Source organism: Aethalodelphis obliquidens, unplaced genomic scaffold (assembly GCF_003676395.1).
Source record: "Aethalodelphis obliquidens isolate GAN/ISIS:26980383/991018 unplaced genomic scaffold, ASM367639v1 scaffold17, whole genome shotgun sequence".
NCBI classification, from domain to species: domain Eukaryota; kingdom Metazoa; phylum Chordata; class Mammalia; order Artiodactyla; family Delphinidae; genus Aethalodelphis; species Aethalodelphis obliquidens.
In genome coordinates this window covers 23616914-23635155 of record NW_020837961.1, presented here as the reverse complement: position 1 = coordinate 23635155, position 18242 = coordinate 23616914, and the positions used below count along the sequence as shown (strand labels likewise).

The 18242-nt window shown below is 37.8% G+C and overlaps 1 protein-coding gene across 2 annotated transcripts in view; it reads right to left on the bottom strand.

The window, feature by feature from the left end:
• HHIP (hedgehog interacting protein) overlaps positions 1–18242 on the bottom strand; it is an 89410-nt gene that overhangs the window by 9466 nt on the left and 61702 nt on the right. For both annotated transcript variants that reach the window (XM_027117270.1, XM_027117269.1), the window contains exons 8-11: positions 16602–16723; positions 14168–14291; positions 13085–13215; positions 9159–9240 (exon numbers count right to left, since the gene is read on the bottom strand). In XM_027117270.1, coding sequence (XP_026973071.1) covers positions 9159–9240; positions 13085–13215; positions 14168–14291; positions 16602–16723 — 459 coding nt within the window. The remainder of the gene's footprint in view (positions 1–9158; positions 9241–13084; positions 13216–14167; positions 14292–16601; positions 16724–18242) is intronic.

Here is an 18242-nt window from a genome sequence, read left to right as displayed (position 1 = left end):
TTTTGTTAGGGGTTCAGACTTTAAATTCATGTTATTGTAAAACAAGGTACATCGATCATGAGTAATACTCCTTTTTTTAGTAATACTCTTTTATAAAAATTTCAGAAGATGTGCTAATTCTATAGCTTCTCATAGACAACAGTCTGCTTGAGGTGATTGGACGTGATGTAAGAACTGTCTTATTCTTTTTTTTTTTTTTTTATCTTGTGGGATCTTAGTTCCCTGACCAGGGATTGAACCCAGGCCCTCAGCAGTGAGAGCTTGGAGTCCTAACCACTGCACCACCAGGGAATTCCCTTATCCATAGTCACATTGGGACACATGGAAAAGTGTTCCCTTGCAACTGTAACCTTTGCAAAACGATTTTTCTTCCATGCTTTTTCCTATTGTCATGAGGTAAGAAAAACTGATAAATCTAAATCCTCATCACTCAGTGTGGTCCCAGAGCAGCAGCCCCAGCAGGAGGTCGTCTGAAATGCAGACTCTCAGGCCCTCCCCAGACGTACAGAATCAGAATCTGCACTTCAGTCAGTTTGTCAAGTGACTCCCATGCATGTTCAAGTCTGAGAGGCCCCTTTCTTAATTAGGGCCATGCCCAGCCAAAAGTGGTTAATGGGGCCATGAATAAGTGTGGTCAGGAGCTTCCAAGTACAGAATATTCTGGGATCTTGTGATTGGATGGAGTACGGCCTCTACACGAGGGGGCAGCCTTCCTGTGCCACCACCGATTCTGTGGTTTCATGGATTTCCTCACTCGGTAAGCATTCGATATACAAGCCATAACCCATAACCACTCATTGTTCCTAAAACCATTACTCAGCACTTTTGCCTCAAAAAAGTAAGAAAATGGGAAATTTCTCCCATTTGTATAGCTTGAGGCATAGGAATGAGCACTAGTGTAGTAGTGCTATGTCATCTTTTAAATTATTCATTTTAGTGCCTTTCTCCAAGGTCAACATACAAACTACTTTTTCTTTTTTCTTTTTTTTTTAGTCTGGATAATTTTCTTCAGTCTGGGTGTTCACTAAATGCTTCTTACTCATGTTGACAGTTCTCTTTTCAGGGTCAGTTTACCCATGAGGAGTAGAATTTTGGATTCCGACTACATATAACCATTTTGTAGTACCTGGTAAAACGATAATACATCATACAAATTCAATTTTGCTCTGAGGAATCTTATACATTCATAATACAATCCTATTCCAGGTTGGAGAACAGAGAAAATGGAATCTGCTTCTGTGTAACCACGCAATATCGGTCTCACAGGACTTCGTGGCTGTAGAGATAGCAACACACATTTCCTAAGAATATTTTTCAAGTACCATTTGAGATATACCAAAAAATTAATCGTTTTAAGAGCTACTTGCTTTCATTTCATTCTTAAGGAATGCCTTCTTTGACATTATATCATATGTAAGCTGCTTCGAAAAATCTTTTTACATATGTCCTCAGTAACATATATAAAGTGAAGGAAAAGAAAACAAGTTCAAGACTACCTCTGAACTTGTATACATTATGGGTCATATTAAGCATTTTAAATTTGTACTGTATATTTCTAGAATTCAAATTTAGAATGGGAAAGGCAGTGCTCTATCTTATTTCTCAAACCACTGCATTTCTCTGTTCTGAAATGCACTGAACAGTGCGGCTGGGCCTCAGCTCTTTTCTCTGTGACCAAGGTTGCCTTCATTTTGAGGTCTGTGATTTAAATGCTGAGCACATGCTCACTCAGAAATAGTGTCGACTGGCTTTAATATGGCAGTTTGGGATTGAGTAGGTGCTAAACTCAAAGAGGACAAAGGTAGTGGCAACTTGGTGGAGCTGTGAGTTGGACCGCCTAGTGTTAATGAAATTATTAGAACTTTCACAAATACCTGCTCAGTTTTGTTCTATGGTTAAAGATGCAACCAGAATGAAAGCAGATAATGAAGCCACTTACACTTTCCAGTAATTTCATATTAAACTTTATCCTCACGAGACGGGGCCAACCTTGCTATTCCCAAATTTAGAAGATCAGAGAACATGGATGAAGATATGAAATAGCTTTCATAGAGCTAATTCCAGATAATCTGGATGGAACTCTTTTCTAGCACAGCTTTCTACTCAACTGGTCCTTTTTTGGAAAAAGGGAGCTAGGCACCTGTGTTTCAGGCCTTATTAATCTCCCTATCCAAACATCACTACCACTGTACACAAGTATCTAAAAGGGTGTGTGGATCGCCTTCATTCAACTTTATCAGCTTACCTCAGTTTATATATTTCCAGGCGAAGATTAGGAAATGAAAAGTTATGTATTTCCTTAAAAGGAAAGCCTAGGAGAAATGACTAATGAAACTGGATGATGAGGTTGTCTGCTTTTAGGGAAAAAAGGACAAAGTCCAATTTTATTAAATTGCCTTAGGTGTTTCTTGTATTATGTTTGCAATGTCCTTAATTCAGAAACTGGTCCACTACAATTATTAGAAAAATAGGCATTTGCACTTTAATTCAGTGGACTTGTTCCCGAAGAATCTTGTATTCTACAAAATCGCATACTAAAAATAAGGCTTATGGGAAAAATAGAGTTGGGGCAGACCCCTCGAGATCCATGCAACTTCGTAACTAAAGCACTAGCAAAAATAAAACTTGGTACCTTGGGAGAGGGCAGCCCAGGGAGCAGTCGGCAGTAGCTGAGGAGAGATTTGCTCAGGGGAGATTGAAGCACACAAAACCAAAATGGTGATGGACGTGACGCTTTGAACTCAGGAGGGAGTGAAACCTGCAGAGAGCCATGCAAAGCTGGAGGAATGTCTCCTGGGGGAGGGAAACTCATTGCGGGCACTTATTTCTCATTTTAACAGTCAACTGAGAAGGCGCCTTCTGCCTGTACAGCAGCCGGGCTGAGGCCTTGTTCCCCCTGGTAAACAGACTGGACCAAGAAGCCAACTCATGGTGAGTTTTACCCATCACCTTCTGGACCGTTATCTGGCAACTTGTAATGTACAATGTTCTGGCATAATTTTGTTGTCCCAAAGTGGCAATATTTATCTCAGATAATATTGTTCATGTTTTAGGTAATGTGTGCAATCTCCTGATTTAAGATAAAAATAAGCTCCTTAGAGGAAAGGACTAAATTCTCACGTATATTCCCCCTCCATAGCACATAATACAATATCTTGAACACAGGAGACAAGCCAAAGATACCTGCAGACTGATTCAATCTCATGTCTTAATCTTGTATAACTGTACTTTGATATGATAGAAAAATAAAAACTGAAAAATTAGGGTACAATAAAAAGCCAATGCCATTGCTTCCTAATATAAAGAAGGAACCACATTCTGTTCAGAATTTTACGTCTAAAACCAATTTTTTTTAACTTAAAAACTTGATTCATAAGCCATAATTGATAAAAATGTTAGACACTAAATAAGAAATGTCTGCGACTGGGAAAATAGACATTTTAAGTAACACTTTGATTACAACATAATTCAAAAGTCTTAAAGCCTATATAGTATTTTTCTTTTAGAAGCCATCTAAAAAATAAATCTTTTTCCCACTGAAAAAACTGTAGACTACTAGTGTTTTAATTTTGTATTCTATGAAGGCAGAAATTTTAAATATCACTAAATGTTTTAAATGGGAAGTAAAATTTGAAATGATTTTCTGTCCCTTAACATAGCACAAAAATGTCAGTTTAAATTCTCTTTGAAGACTATTAGGATGACACGTTCACAAATTTTGATGTTACACCTTTTGATTCACTTGTCAATGTTGACAAAAACGAGTCATTTAAGCAACAGATTTTTTTTAGCTCAACTAAAATGAATTAGTAAAAAAATGATGCTAAGGTAGTTTTTTTTCTTTAAAAAGTATATCTTCCTCTAGAAACCATCTCTTTGCAAATTTGTGTGGCTGTTTTATGCAAGATTAAATCGGCCTTTATCTCGAGAGCTGTAACATCTGATGATCCACTGTCACAATAAAAGTAGAAGATATTCAGAAGGTCTAATAATATCAGATTTCCACCACTGTCCCAGGTGGGGGAGAAACATGGGTATTGAAAAGAAATGCTTTTAAGAGGCTCTTAACAAATGAGGCTCTTTTTGAAGAATATATTTTTAATTATTCATATTCTCCATTTTATGCCTTTTTAACAAATGCCATTTGTAAGTGGCAGATCAATCAAGTTTTCATAGCAATCTGTACAATTACTCTAGGAACTGATATTTCAACATTTAAAATTGATCATTTAAGAAAGACTATAATTAGTATAAAGCAGAAAAGTCCCTTGAATGCTGTGGTCATACGTCACATCTTCAGAAAATAGGATATAAACATAAGAAGCTTTATAGTACAGACTTTTAAAATAGCATGGGCGTTTAGAGAAAATTTTTTCATAAATTATGGTATCATATTTTGTGTATATTTTGAGATAGGCGATGGCTCTACGTAGCCTTGTATGGAATACCTGAGTATGTTTAAGTGTGTTTGTGTGCGTATATACAGAAACACACAAATCTTGGTAAAATATGAATAAAATTCCAGTTACACTTAGGCCATTACCATATATTATGTATGCACGCTCATCCACTCATTAGAAGTTTTGACTTTGATCTTATCTCATTCTTTTGCAATATATCTTTAAAATTTCAGATGGTATCTGACAGCATAGGAAGGATCTATTCACTAAAAATGTTGTGCACTACCACGTAAACTATAGCACATTAAGAATAAAATACAAGCTGGCACCTGAGTGTATACTCTTTTTAGTTATTGGAAATGTGGAAAAATTATAGCAAAAATGTGGACCATGCTTCCTTGTGTTTTAGACTTCACATCCACCATGCTGAATGAATTTTTATAGGGCATATACTTGTTCATGACCTCTAGTGTTAAGAAATTCTGTCATGTTTGAAAACTAGTCCCTCGTCGAGCCTGTGTCCCTGTTAATAGCTGAAAGGTCAATGGAGCTGCTAAACAGTTTGTATTACTGTCAGGGTGGCCATGAAAACACCGCCTGCAGCAAGAGGACTTGGCAGCTGGGTCAACAGGCACTGTGGGGATTTATCAACCTAGGGAGGCCACTTGCATAAAACTTTGACTGATGAATTGGGACTAGACTGGCTTATTGGGCTAAACCTTCTCCATTATGCATGGCTTTCTTTAGGATGGCAGAGCTGCCTGCCGGCTCCCTGAGACATATGCGAAGGATAAACAGAACCAATTTCCTCTCATGAAGTGATTTCTGAGAAGAAAAAAAAAAAAGCACACTTCAGCATCCAGTAGACTAAGGAGTAGGATGAAGATATTAAATAAACAAATAAATAAACAAAGAGCAGTAAGTGGGGTCATCACAGGAGGGGCAGGGAGGAGACAGGAGGGCAGTTTTTGATGTTGGTCACACAAGAGTCTGGGGACAGGACGTTTCTGCAAAATGACCTCTGAAGCTGGGAATTTGCACTGTTAATTTATAGACCTCTTAAGGGACTGGGTTGTGTGACTTAGGGGGTTAACAGATAAGCAACATGTTAAAATAGAGTAAGACTGGGTACACAGGAATTAAATCGACATGTTTAAGAATGATTTTATTTTACGAACTCCTGGAGAAATAACCCTGGAAACATTTCCAGGTCAGAAAAGGTCATTTAGTTTAAGTCCATCTGAAACACAAATTAAAGAATCTTTTTCAATAGTGTGAAAATATTTGTGTTCTATAAAATAAAACTAAAGCTTGGAAAGTTCAAAACTCTGTTAGAATTCTTTCATCTCCATCCCTCAGGAGCGTTTGTGTGATTCTGAAAAGATTTAACAAAGACCAAGCCTCTAAGACATGACTTGGATATTCGAAAACTAGGTACTCAGGGCTCTTTAAAACTCCGTGGACACCTTGACCTCAATTTTGAAACTAACACTATCTCAAAAGTTGAGAGATCACCCGCAAATAATTCTTGAATGCATGGAATGAACACCAATGGTACTAAAGAATTGCATATGCTTTAAATACAATATTTAATTATCTTCACAGTGCTCTACAGAAATGTAGCAGAGGCAGAATGATGACCTGTACTTTACTGACAGGCAAAGGAGCACAGTATGGTGCCACAATGCAGCGTCCACACTAAGGAAGATTCAGAGACAAGACCGTTTGACTGCCTATCCTGCCAGGATAGACTTCCTCATCTTGACAGGTTTCAGATGGCTCTACTAAGTGAGACTGAAATGAGTGTCCAGCTCTTGTCCTCAATGCCTTGACATCTGCTGGCTGAAGCAGCATCCCAGACCAGGGCATGCAGAACCCAGTACTTGAGGCTTTGGGGGACCCAGCAAAGTGGCCCAGCAAGCTGAATGATTGACTGTACTGATTCGCCTCTAACTCCACTCTGCCATGAAATGAGACTCTTCCACTTCTGAAGGTATCCCTGTTCTAACAGGGAGGCAAAATTCCTCCCTTTTCTGCTTTTCCTTTAAAAACTCCTGAGTTCTAGTGAAGCCATAGAGAAAGCTGGTTGTATTCTCATAGAATTTTTGTTTTTTTGATTGCAAACAATGGAATTTGTTTTTTTATAACAGGTTATCTTGCCATCCTTTTCTGAGAAGGATGCCCACCATAAATGATTTTAAACTTATGTAAATGATTATGTAACATATAGCCTTAGACCAGATTGCCCTTACAGACTGAGCTGGTAATGCTGGGACCTCGTCTACCTTTGTCAAAATGACCAAAGAATATTACATATCGTTTCAAAACTCCCTCATTTTTCTTATATGTGAGTGTGTGTGTGTAGGAAAAAAGAGAAAAAACATAAATCCTATGGTGTATAGGAATGTAACTTCCATGATACATAATACAGAATATAAAAATTTTATGATTTATAGTTATTCTCTTTTAGAGTCATGAGTCAACTGAATGTTTGAAATTCATTCTGAAAACATTATTCTGACAAGTCTGGGGCTCTTCCACAAGAATACAGTTAATCTAAGATTTTAATTCAAGTTAGGTTTTTTGATGTAACAAGAAATGTCTGTGTATAATTTTTTTCCGTTGATGAGGCTCTTTCTTCAATTTCTCCCTCAAACATTTTAGGAAAACAGTTGTGCTCTGAAGCAGACATCCTGAACACAGCTAGGTTAGTAATTAGCTCGTGTTTCCAAAATAATCCCGTCCACATATACTAAAAAGTGTCTGCTTATATAGAACTTCCACTCATCTGGGGAGAACTACTATAATAACAAACGTTGGCTTCCAAATCGAAACAGCATGAGGCTCCCAACAAATGTTTATGAAAACATTTGTTTTCCTATAGTCAGTTTAATTTTGAAATGTATGCCTGGGCCTGTGTACAAGGACTGTGTCTCTGGGACTCTGTTAATCCCCCCACCTTCTGAAAACCAAACACACATCTTAACCCTGGCCGCACGCATGACACGACTCACCAGAAACAGACACCATAATGAGAAGTCAGGCCTTTCAGGTATGTCACTCTGAGACCACCCTACTAGAGGAGGCCCCATGATCACAAAGCCAAGGTCCCTCATGGCAGCCCTGGTAATTAGACACTAATAATGGACTGAAGGTGTAAAATTCACCTCAACTCACCACCAACAGACTAAACAATCCAGAGGAAGAGAGAAACATTTCTGTGAGAAGCAGTGAGAATTAATAACACTACCAGAAAGCTTGCAAAAGCACATCAACTTTGACAAATATAATGGAATAACAATGGCTATGTTGAAACTAATGGCAATAGATCTGAGTGAAATCGTAGCACTCATTCTGAATCGTTAGAATGCTATTTTATGAATTAACACTGGTTTGATTTTTGTTCTTAATATTGCCACCTTCAACAAGCACCGGAGTGTCTATTTTATTTTTCATTCATTACTTTGCTTCTCACAGAAGGACACTGGTTTCACACTCAAGGAAGAAAAGAACCCTTACAGTGTGTAGATGGGTACTTCTCTTACTGTGAAAGAAAATGTGTACTGTTAAATAGGGAAGGAAAGCTGTCATTATCACTGTGTGATAGATGGGTGTATGTGATGCCTTCTATCATAGAGAGATTGTTTTTGGTCTCTTTTTGTTCTGCAGCACCAATGTCAACCTATATTTTTCTCAGGAAAGATAGTGTTTTACGGTATGGAAAAAGGACAAGAATCTCCATTTGTTAGTGAATTTTTCAGAAAAACATACACAATTTATAACCTACAAATATTTTAAAAGTGGAATTAAATGAATGCTCTTAGTAAACTTTGCAGATTATTGGAATTTTTTCTCCTAAAAGGGACTTGAAATTTAAATTTTCAAATGGGCTCATGAAGCTAAGTTAGCATAGAAAGAATTAGAAATTCACAGCACGGCAAAGCTAGGGTCTGACCACTACTGGCGTTCCACAGTAGTCGTATTTGTGAAGATACTGAAGTCCTATAATAATTGTTTCTAAAATTATGGCTAATATCCATTTGACAGTATATAACTTTAGCAGCTTCTGAGAGTTCTGATTTTATCCATGAAATTAACAACTGACGAATGATGACTCAAGATAATTTGAAAGTTGTGTGTGTGTTGAAGTTGGGTGGGTGGGTAGAGAAGAGCTGGAGACGGATAATTATATTCTCTAAAGGATTAAAACGTTCACATCTTCCTTTTGCTGAAATAAATAACAAAATATTTCTTCAGTTTTCATTTGTTTAGTCACAGAAGCTGTGAGCATCCAGTTATAAAATGAGGCTCCAATGTTGAGCTGCCGAAATAACTTATCCTGATTACCTAACAAAAGTCATACTAAGCATACTAAGGTCTGCCAGAATGTTCCTGGTTTTCTCGAAAGGAAAGGAGGGTTTATTGCTTCCAACAAGAGAGCGGAAGCCGCTGCCTCATACACCAGGGTCCTCCTTGGACATTTAAGTGAGGATCCTGATTCCACAAATATAATGCTGCTTTCAGAGGACAGCAAAGATGCCATGAACGTCATCGAAATAAAGTTTAAAGTTCAGGGTGTTCAAGTCTAGGCCTCAGAGACTGGAACTGAGGGTCTCTCAGGAGAGCACTTAGCAGATGGGCGGGGTGGAAATGTTCATCTTTGTTGAGGGCTAATTGCGATTCCATCACTAATTTGAATGCACTGGAATAACTAAGAGAATATTACTTGACTTAACGGAATATTAAAAAAAACCTCACCTTTTGGGATCTACAATTTTGTAGAGTTTTCCATTGTGAGTCTGGGTCATACTTTTACTACTTGATAGAATGTAAACTTCACCTATGAAGAGAGAAATACAATGTTAATTCACAGTATTACAAAGCCTTACCTTCTTTTGCCTAGCAGATTATTATATATATATATATATATAATACGTATGTATATATGTATGTGTATGTAGCTATGTGTATGTATATACATATATTATATATTCATACATCCTCAGAAGATCACTTGCCTGAGTGCATCCAAATTCCGGTCACTTCTCCCCACATCTCACTATTACTCCAGTGCGAGCAGATACTAATCTCTCACCTGGAAGATGGCAACAGCCTTCTAACTGATCTCCCTGTTCCTACTCTTATTCTTCTATGTTTATTCTCAACATACCAGTCGCAGGGATTCCTTAAAAGGCAAGTTAGATCATATAAATTGGATCACACTCCTCTGTTTCAATACCCTCCAATGGCATCTAATCTCTCTCCCAGCAAAGGTAAGTCCTGACAGTGGCCTACAATGTCCCCCCCTTACTGCTCTGACCCCATCTGCAATGGTTCTAGCCTCACCTCCTGACTTTGGACATGCAAGGCAGGTTCCTGTCCCAGCCTCCTGTCACAGGCCCCTGGTGTCCCAGGCTCCTCCCACCTCAGCATCTGTCCCAGGTCCTATCTCAGGCTCCTGTCAGTAGACCACCACTAGATGCATTGTTCCCCTTTCATGTCTGTGCTTAGATATCATCTTTCTTGACTGTTCTATTTAAAAGTACACTTGTCCCAACTCCTAGCCATCTCTATCCCTCTTTACAACTAGATTTTCCTCCTAAGCACTTATTACCAACTAATGTACAATATATTTTTTAAAAAATTTTTTATTGTCCTCCTTTAGGATGTAAATTTCATGAAAACAGTTTAGATTGTTATCTCTTTATCTGCTCCTGTATCCCTAACTCCTAGAACAGAGCTTTGCACAGAATAGGTGCTCAATAAATAGTTGTAGAATGGCAAGTTTTATCTTTATTTATTCCACCCAAGATTCAAAGGTTTGGTTACCAAGTTGTTACTGTTAATTGATAATTTGAGGCCAGATGGCATTGGGTACTCCTTTTTAATTTTTAGCTTTTTAAACAAAATACATTTAAATAAATAGCTGGGGGGAGAGAGAGAGAGACCCTTCTGCTCAATCCCAGCTCCATGTCTCTGATTCCTGACACCAGGCTGTGTTCCTGAAAATGAACTACAACAGATGGAGTACCCTCTTAGGAGAGAACCGCTCTCGTTTATTACCACTCCTTCCATATAATTCAATATATAGAACTGATCACATGAATAGGGAATTAGAAGCTGTATTTATGATTATATGTTTATAAGGCTTTAAAATTTATATTTGGTTCTCACTCATGAAATAGGTCTTGATTTAGTCTGTATGTCTCTTTTCTACTTTATTATTGTGTATTAAGCACACCCTACTACTTTCTCACTTCTGGAAAGGATGTTATGGGATTTACATTAAAAACACAGACACAACAGAAAAAATTAAAATGACGTGAAAAGACAAAGGAATGTAAGTAAAAAAAATCATATTTATTTCAAGTACTTTATGTAGTTTACTGCATTTACTCCTTACAACAAACCCATCCTCATTTTATAGTTAAAAACACACACACACATAGAAAAAAGACTCTCAACACTTTTTGTTTCAAAAAATGAAAGCTCTCAGGGCTTCCCTGGTGGCGCAGTGGTTGAGAGTCCGCCTGCCGATGCAGGACACGGGTTCGTGCCCCGGTCCGGGAAGATCCCACATGCCGCGGAGCGGCTGGGCCCGTGAGCCATGGCCGCTGAGCCTGCGTGTCCGGAGCCTGTGCTCCGCAACAGGAGAGGCCACAACAGTGAGAGGCCCGCGTACCGCAAAAAAAAAAAAAAAGAAAAGAAAAAGAAAGCTCTAACTCACTTTCATATATGGCTCTTAATTAAAAACCAAAGAGTTTTGCATTAAAGAGTGAAAGTATATTTATTTTTAATTATGAAATATACACTATGTTGTTGCTTTTGGACAGTAAGAAATGTATGTGCTTCATTTCTTGGTTCTCCTCCCAACACTGTATTAAGTGTGGACAGATATTTGGATATTTTAATGGGGGTGATGCTAATAGGATGAATGATGGTGAGTCACTGGCAGTAAGGTCTGGGGAAATCAAAATGATTTATCAAAATGATTCTAAATACTCATCTCTAACTCTGCCACAAACAATGTGATCCTAATTTATATTTTAAAATCAGATTTTGCCAATGACATTTAAATTACAATTACAGAAGATTTAAGCGAGAAAAGGTATCTTTCTGGTTCATTTGAATGGGGTAGGAGAATTTCAAGGGAAAATTAAATGCAAGATGCTTTCAATGCTAGAACAAGAGAAAGATAGATTGGACTTCTTTTCTTTGAATCCTTATATTCCTGCGGCTTTGAAATCTGTGTGTTGTGTTTCAGGAAACTTGTCTGAGTCCCTTGGTAACCTAAGTGAATGGCATGGATGTATTTCTGATGAATTCTCTGTTTGATGTAGGAAAACCAAATCTGCATGTTTAGAGTAAATAATTCTGATTTAGGGACTTCCCTGGTGGCGCAGTGGTTAAGAATCTGCCTGCCAGTGCAGGGGACACGAGTTTGAGCCCTGGTCCAGGAAGATCCCACATGCCAAGGAGCTACTAAGCCTGTGCACCACAACTACTGAGCCTGCGAGCCTAGAGCCCATGCTCCGCAACAAGAGAAGCCACCGCAATGAGAAGCCCGCGCACTGCAACGAAGAGTAGCCCCTGCTCGCCACAACTAGAGAAAGCCCGCATGCAGTAACAAAGACCCAACACAGCCAAAAATATAAATAAATAAATAAATTTATTAAAAAAATTTAAAAATTATTAATAATTCTGATTTAGATAGAAACACAACTTTTCTTTCTTAACACCTAGAAATTTATCTCCAAGGCTAAAGGAGCATGGTAGCCATGGTTTGTTTGGATATTATTCTTTAAAGGGAATCATTATGAAAACTACATTTATCTCTGAAATTTAAAATTGGTAGCATTTCACCCTTTGATGGGTAACATTCCAATATCAACTTCTTTTTGCTTGTTAAGCTGCATACATTTTGATAACATACCAACAAATAAATTGTATGTTATCCTGGGGATTATCAATGAGAAGATAATTTCCATTCTGTTGGAAAGCAGATCTACAAAGCCGGATTATCTTGCACAAATTTCATGCCTCGATGGGCAAAAAAATAAGGGATAAAGTGAGATTCAGGGGCTTCGCTGGTGGCGCAGTGGTTGAGAGTCCGCCTGCCGATGCAGGGGACGCGGGTTCGTGCCCCGGTCCGGGAAGATCCCACATGCGGCGGAGCGGCTGGGCCCGTGAGCCATGGCCGCTGAGCCTGTGCGTCCGGAGCCTGTGCTCCGCAATGGGAGAGGCCACAGCAGTGAGAGGCCCGCGTACCGCAAAAAAAAAAAAAAAAAAAAAAATTGAGATTACAACAAATTTTAATTTATTCCAAGAGACATGGATAAGTGCAAAGGTTCAGATAAAGAATATAAACAAATGACTTAGCTGCATCAAAAATATCAGTAGACATTTAAAATTTTCTGTCTTCAAGACTCAAAAATTCTCTTTTGTTCCCAACTCCCAGTTTTCTGCTTTATTACTTTCATATTTCTGGTGGCGTGGGTGGGAATAAGGTTTAAAGACCCCCAGAGAAAGTTTATTGGAAGAGAATACTGAGTTGGTCCTCTTTGCTGTAGGTTACATTTCCAACAAATGGAGGATGAGATTGTTATACTTATTTTTCAGAGCAGAACAGAGCCTCTTGGGCAAAGATTGAGAATGGAACATACCAGAAATAGTTTGTACAGTACCTAATTCGTCTTCTCCAAATCCCAAAATGTGACCTGAAAAGTAACCTCTACAGGAACCACCGTTGCCAAGACAGAGTGGTTTTTCTTGCCATTGCTTGGTCACAGGACTTTGCTGGAGGGTTAAGAAATTCCTACAACAAAACATACCAGAAACCTATGATGAAAATATGCTTTTGCCTGAAAAACACAATAAAATGTTTAAAATAAAACTCATAATAAATAATTGTTGTGCCACAGACCTGGCTTCTAAAGGGAAAAATAATATAGCCCATAATGTGTGTGAATACGCCGAAATTCCCATGTGAAGAGAAAGTACTTAAGATAATATTTTGTTTGGAGGCGGGGTACTAAAAGTACCTGAGTCTGAGAAAAGCCCTCCCCTTCATCCAGAGAATGATACTTCCTCTCCAGGACTAGACTCCATGCTGTGCTATTAATCAGAGAGAGGGATGGGGGAAGATCATGGGGTCAGTACTCTTTTTTAGTTCCTTTCAGCGACCAAGCATATCAGCTCTGCCATATGGCCTGAATGCCAGTGACTTGGGGAACAAGATTCTTATTTTGGGTTTCATCACAGAGTTTCTTATAATTATCAACAACGTGACCTCTAAACTTTAGGCTAAAATTTAATTTTGTAGCATTCCTATGAATAGAGACAAATTAAGGTCTGTTGCCAAAAGTCCCAAAAGTTTGGCCAAAGCAAAAATTCTTAGCCTTCCAGATAATTTTTAAAATATTTATACAACTCATGTAAAACCACAGTTTTCAATTTACTCATGATCATGGTAAATTTATGTTAAGGATGAAGGGAAGACTCTAAATAATATGAAATGTCTATCTGAAGCCCTCTCTGCTCTTAAAAATTATTTTGTGAATTTGATCAAGTCTGTTTAAAAAGCATCTTTTTGGAAGTTCTTGAATTATCCCACCAAACATGGTGGAACTAAAAGTAAATAATAATATTTATGTGTGTCCCACACTTGACTTCCAAAGGGAGACAATCATTTGAATATTTTATGATGGTTTGCCCAATAATCAATGGATGTCATTTGATCTATCAAACTGTGGTATCAGGAAACCTACCCATTACGATCTCCAAACACGTAGCTTCCATAGAGTCTTTCCGACTGGCAGCCTCGGTAAACAAATCCACCAACCAAAGGACCATTACTGAATGGCTTGAATTCTAAAAGTGATGGCTCACTTTCTGGAAATAAATAAACATAACATTAGATCAAAAGAAACGTATTTTCATAAAGGAAAAGCAATGTAGGCCACACCACAATTATTACAGTAATTTACCTCTGAAATGTGTTCCATGATGCGTAAGATGGGTCCTTGTTGTAGATATTTAGTGAAAATAATTACCCCGTTTTCTTAAATATAATGTAATTAAGTATAATGTAAAGGGCTTCCACGCATAGCGGAATGAAATAAAAATGCTCTGCAAATGCTTGTTGTTATTATAACTGCCAAGATGTATAAAATTTTCAATGACATTAGAATCTGGTATTTTGCAAAATCATGGGCTTTAGAACTAAAATACTTAAAAAAATACTTAATTTTTTTAATATTGAATTTTTTGTAGAAATGCTTTTGCATATGCCTACTAAACTGAGCCAGGCCTCTCAAATTTTGTAAAATGTTTAAAACTTCAAGCTTTGAAGAAAATAAAGGTATGGTACATAAAAGGTCTTCAAAACCACATTTGTTGCATATTTTAAAACACTCACTTAGTCAAGTAATATCTTCATTTAAAATGTCTTAAGAGTTCTGTTTATAGAGTTATGTGGTTAGCAAAGTCTATTTCAGTCATTCCTTCAGAATTACATGTGGATAGACATGTATCTCAGTCTTTCCAGGCATGTCGTTATGTACTTGAATACAGGGATGCCACTTGCAATGGAAAAGATACAAAGTCAGCTGCAAATTAATCTGAAAATTACTTATTACGTACTTAAATAAGTCACTATCAACAGGAAGTATTTTAGGCAAAAGCTTCTGTGGAAAGACAGTCATTCTAAAGTCCTTCCCCCCACCCCATGTGATTATGGTGAATACGATATTATAAAAAGTAGAACAGATATGTTTTAAATAACCAGGATACTGAGAGGCAGCGTAACTGAAAGACTAAGGTCATGAACTCTGGAGTCAGGTTCAAATCCAGATCCTGTCACTTTACGTGGTGTGACAGTCAACCTTTCTGTGTCTCAGTTCCCTCATTTGTACAATGTGGCCAATGAGAGTGCCTACCACATAGGGTTTCTCTGTAAATGAAATGAGTGAAGTTTGCAAAGTGCTTACTGCGGGAGCTGGCAGGTAGCAAGCGTTGTGGATGTGGCTATTTGCTTTTTTTTCCCCTGATTTGTCGAGGTATAATTAACAAATAAAATTATACATGTATGTGCATATGTGTGTGTGTGTGTGTGTGTATATATATATATATATACACACACATATATATATATATATATATATATATACACATTGTTAAAGGATTCTGTGTGTTTAATACATAAATGTAAGGCCATCAATATTATAACCAGTTTCAGCTGAATCCCAATTAATGTGATTGCAGAATTTAATCTACAAATATAACCAAAATTCCCACAAGCTAGTGACTCATTAGATTTTTTTTCTAACCACATTATTCTTTGGTTTGGCTGTTATAAGATGCACACACACATACATGAATACCTGAAAAAAAATAAAGTAAAATAACTGAATACCACATGAACCAACACAGCTGCTTCCTTCCTGGTACTAAGTAAATATCCATATTGAATGAATAAATAGAAGAAGCCAACAATTTAATAATCTTCATCTACTATATTCCCTGAATCATAATCATATTTGATATATTGTTTCCTCTAAAAGGAGCATATACAAAAACACGGAAAAATATTAACCTTATATTTTAATATGTATCTCTAAATACTCTAGTAATCATGTTATTAAAAATAAGATCTAAACATTCCATCTTCATGACTTGGGTAAATAAGCCATGTTTTTATAAGTCTATTACTTTGTTTTCTCTAAAATAAACACCTTTAAAAAATACATTCTTATTTGAAACACTTATAATTTTCCTAATTTCTGAGACTAGTACGTTGGGTATTGAGAAATTTCTTACCTTCAACACTTGTTTTTTTCTCTCTGTATATAAGATGTTAAGACAAGTTCTCCCTTATATATTAAATAAATAGAAGGTATTCATCTCGATTCTCAGATGAGCAAAATATAAACTGCTAACTTTTGAAGGTCCATTAAATTTTTTGGACCTACAGAGCACCATTCAATCCATGGGAAAGGTAATTACCCACACGGAACCCCTAGAGCTTGTAAGAGTCACTGGACCTTTAAAAAGTGAGCAATTGACGCCCTCACCATGGTTAGGCCAGTATTTTGACGCTTTCCCAAATGCTCATTTTGCAGAAATCCTTTTCTCTTCAATTAATATATTAAAATAAAACAAAGCCCAAACGAAAGCCGAATCAACAAAGTATGCTCTACTTACCATAATCTTTTCCCTTAATTATCTGTAGGATTCTGGCGGATGATCTGTTCTTTCCATTGGAGTCTGAGCAAAGTATTGTTAAATTGATGTTTATGTCAGTGGGGTGTCGATCCACAGCACATCTGCGACAAAATGGGGGTGATACCCATGAATTCCAACCGGGGTATCTTCTAAGCTCAGACCAGAGATTCCTGACATAGGAATCCTTTGTGGGCTGGCAAGGATCCTACGGGCGATTTAGTTTGGAACCTCTAAAAACCACCGAAGGAAACATCCTGTTTGCTTACTCTGCTGAAGTTTAATGATCTCTGGAGTGTATTTCTTAATTTCTCTTGGTATCTACCTCCATTATGAATGTGCACACTGACTCAGAACATTTGTTAGTCTGTTGTTAAGGAATAGCACATGTATAATACACTGGTAAAGTATAAGGGTAAGGATGGCAGCACCATCAATTCACATCTGCAACACGTGCGACACCAAGAACCCTTGGTTCCCAACTTAATGATGATTCAGCTTTATGATGCTGTGAAAGTAGTACACATGCAGTAGAAACCATACTTCCAATTGTGAATTTTCATCTTTTCCCGGGCTAATGACATGTGGTACAATACTCTCTCGTGATGCTGGGCAGCGGCAGCTGCAGCTCCCGGTCAGCCACTCCATCACGAGGGGAAACAACGATACACTGACACCGATTCCGCACCCCTGCAACCATTCTGCTTTCCACTTTCAGTACAGTACTCAATAAATGACGTGAGATATTCAACATCAAATAGGCTCTGTGTTAGAAGATTGTGCCCAACTGTAGGCCGGTATGAGTGTTCTGAGCACGTTTAAGGTGGGCTAGACTAAGCTATGATGTTCGGTAGGTGAGGACCATTAAGTGCATTTTCGACTTAGCGGTATTTTCAACTGATGATGGCTTCGTCAGGACTTAACCCCATCATAATTCACGGATAACCTGTAATAGTTATAGTATTAGTTTTGTGTTTCTTACATAGAATCACTACGTTCTAAAGTGTGGGCTGCTCTGATGAAGGAAAGCATGCACTCCAGTTCAAGGAATAAGATAAAGCTTATCCCCACAACCATTGAGTCTTTCACATGGACTCTGACTTTGTATTCACCCCCCAATCTGGGGCCAGAATATTTCTGTGACTTAAGCCACTGACTGTAAAGTCCATGGGGACAGGAACCACTTCCGACCTCTTTATCACTGTATTTCTACTCCTTAGTTCAAAGCCAGGAATGTAAGAGGGGCTCAATATTTGTTCAATGTTGAAGTCAATGAGTGACTAGGTATGGGGAGTTTGGGTTGGGGGAAGAATGAAGTTGAATAACATTTTTGAAGTTCTCACAAATTTGGAAAACAGTCTTGCACTGTATTTAGGTTTCTCAAGCTTGGCATTATTGACATTTGGGGCCAGATGGTTCTCTCTTTTGGGGGGGGAGAGGGGGTTGTTCTGAGCACTATAGGATATTTAGCGGCATCTCTGATCTCCATACACTTGATGTCAGTAGCATGATCTCCTCCTTCCAATTTGTGAAACCCAAAAATGCTTCTAGATATTGCCAAATGTCCTCTGGGGGCAAAGTCATCCCATCGAGAATCACTGTTTTAGGCCAATAAAACACACT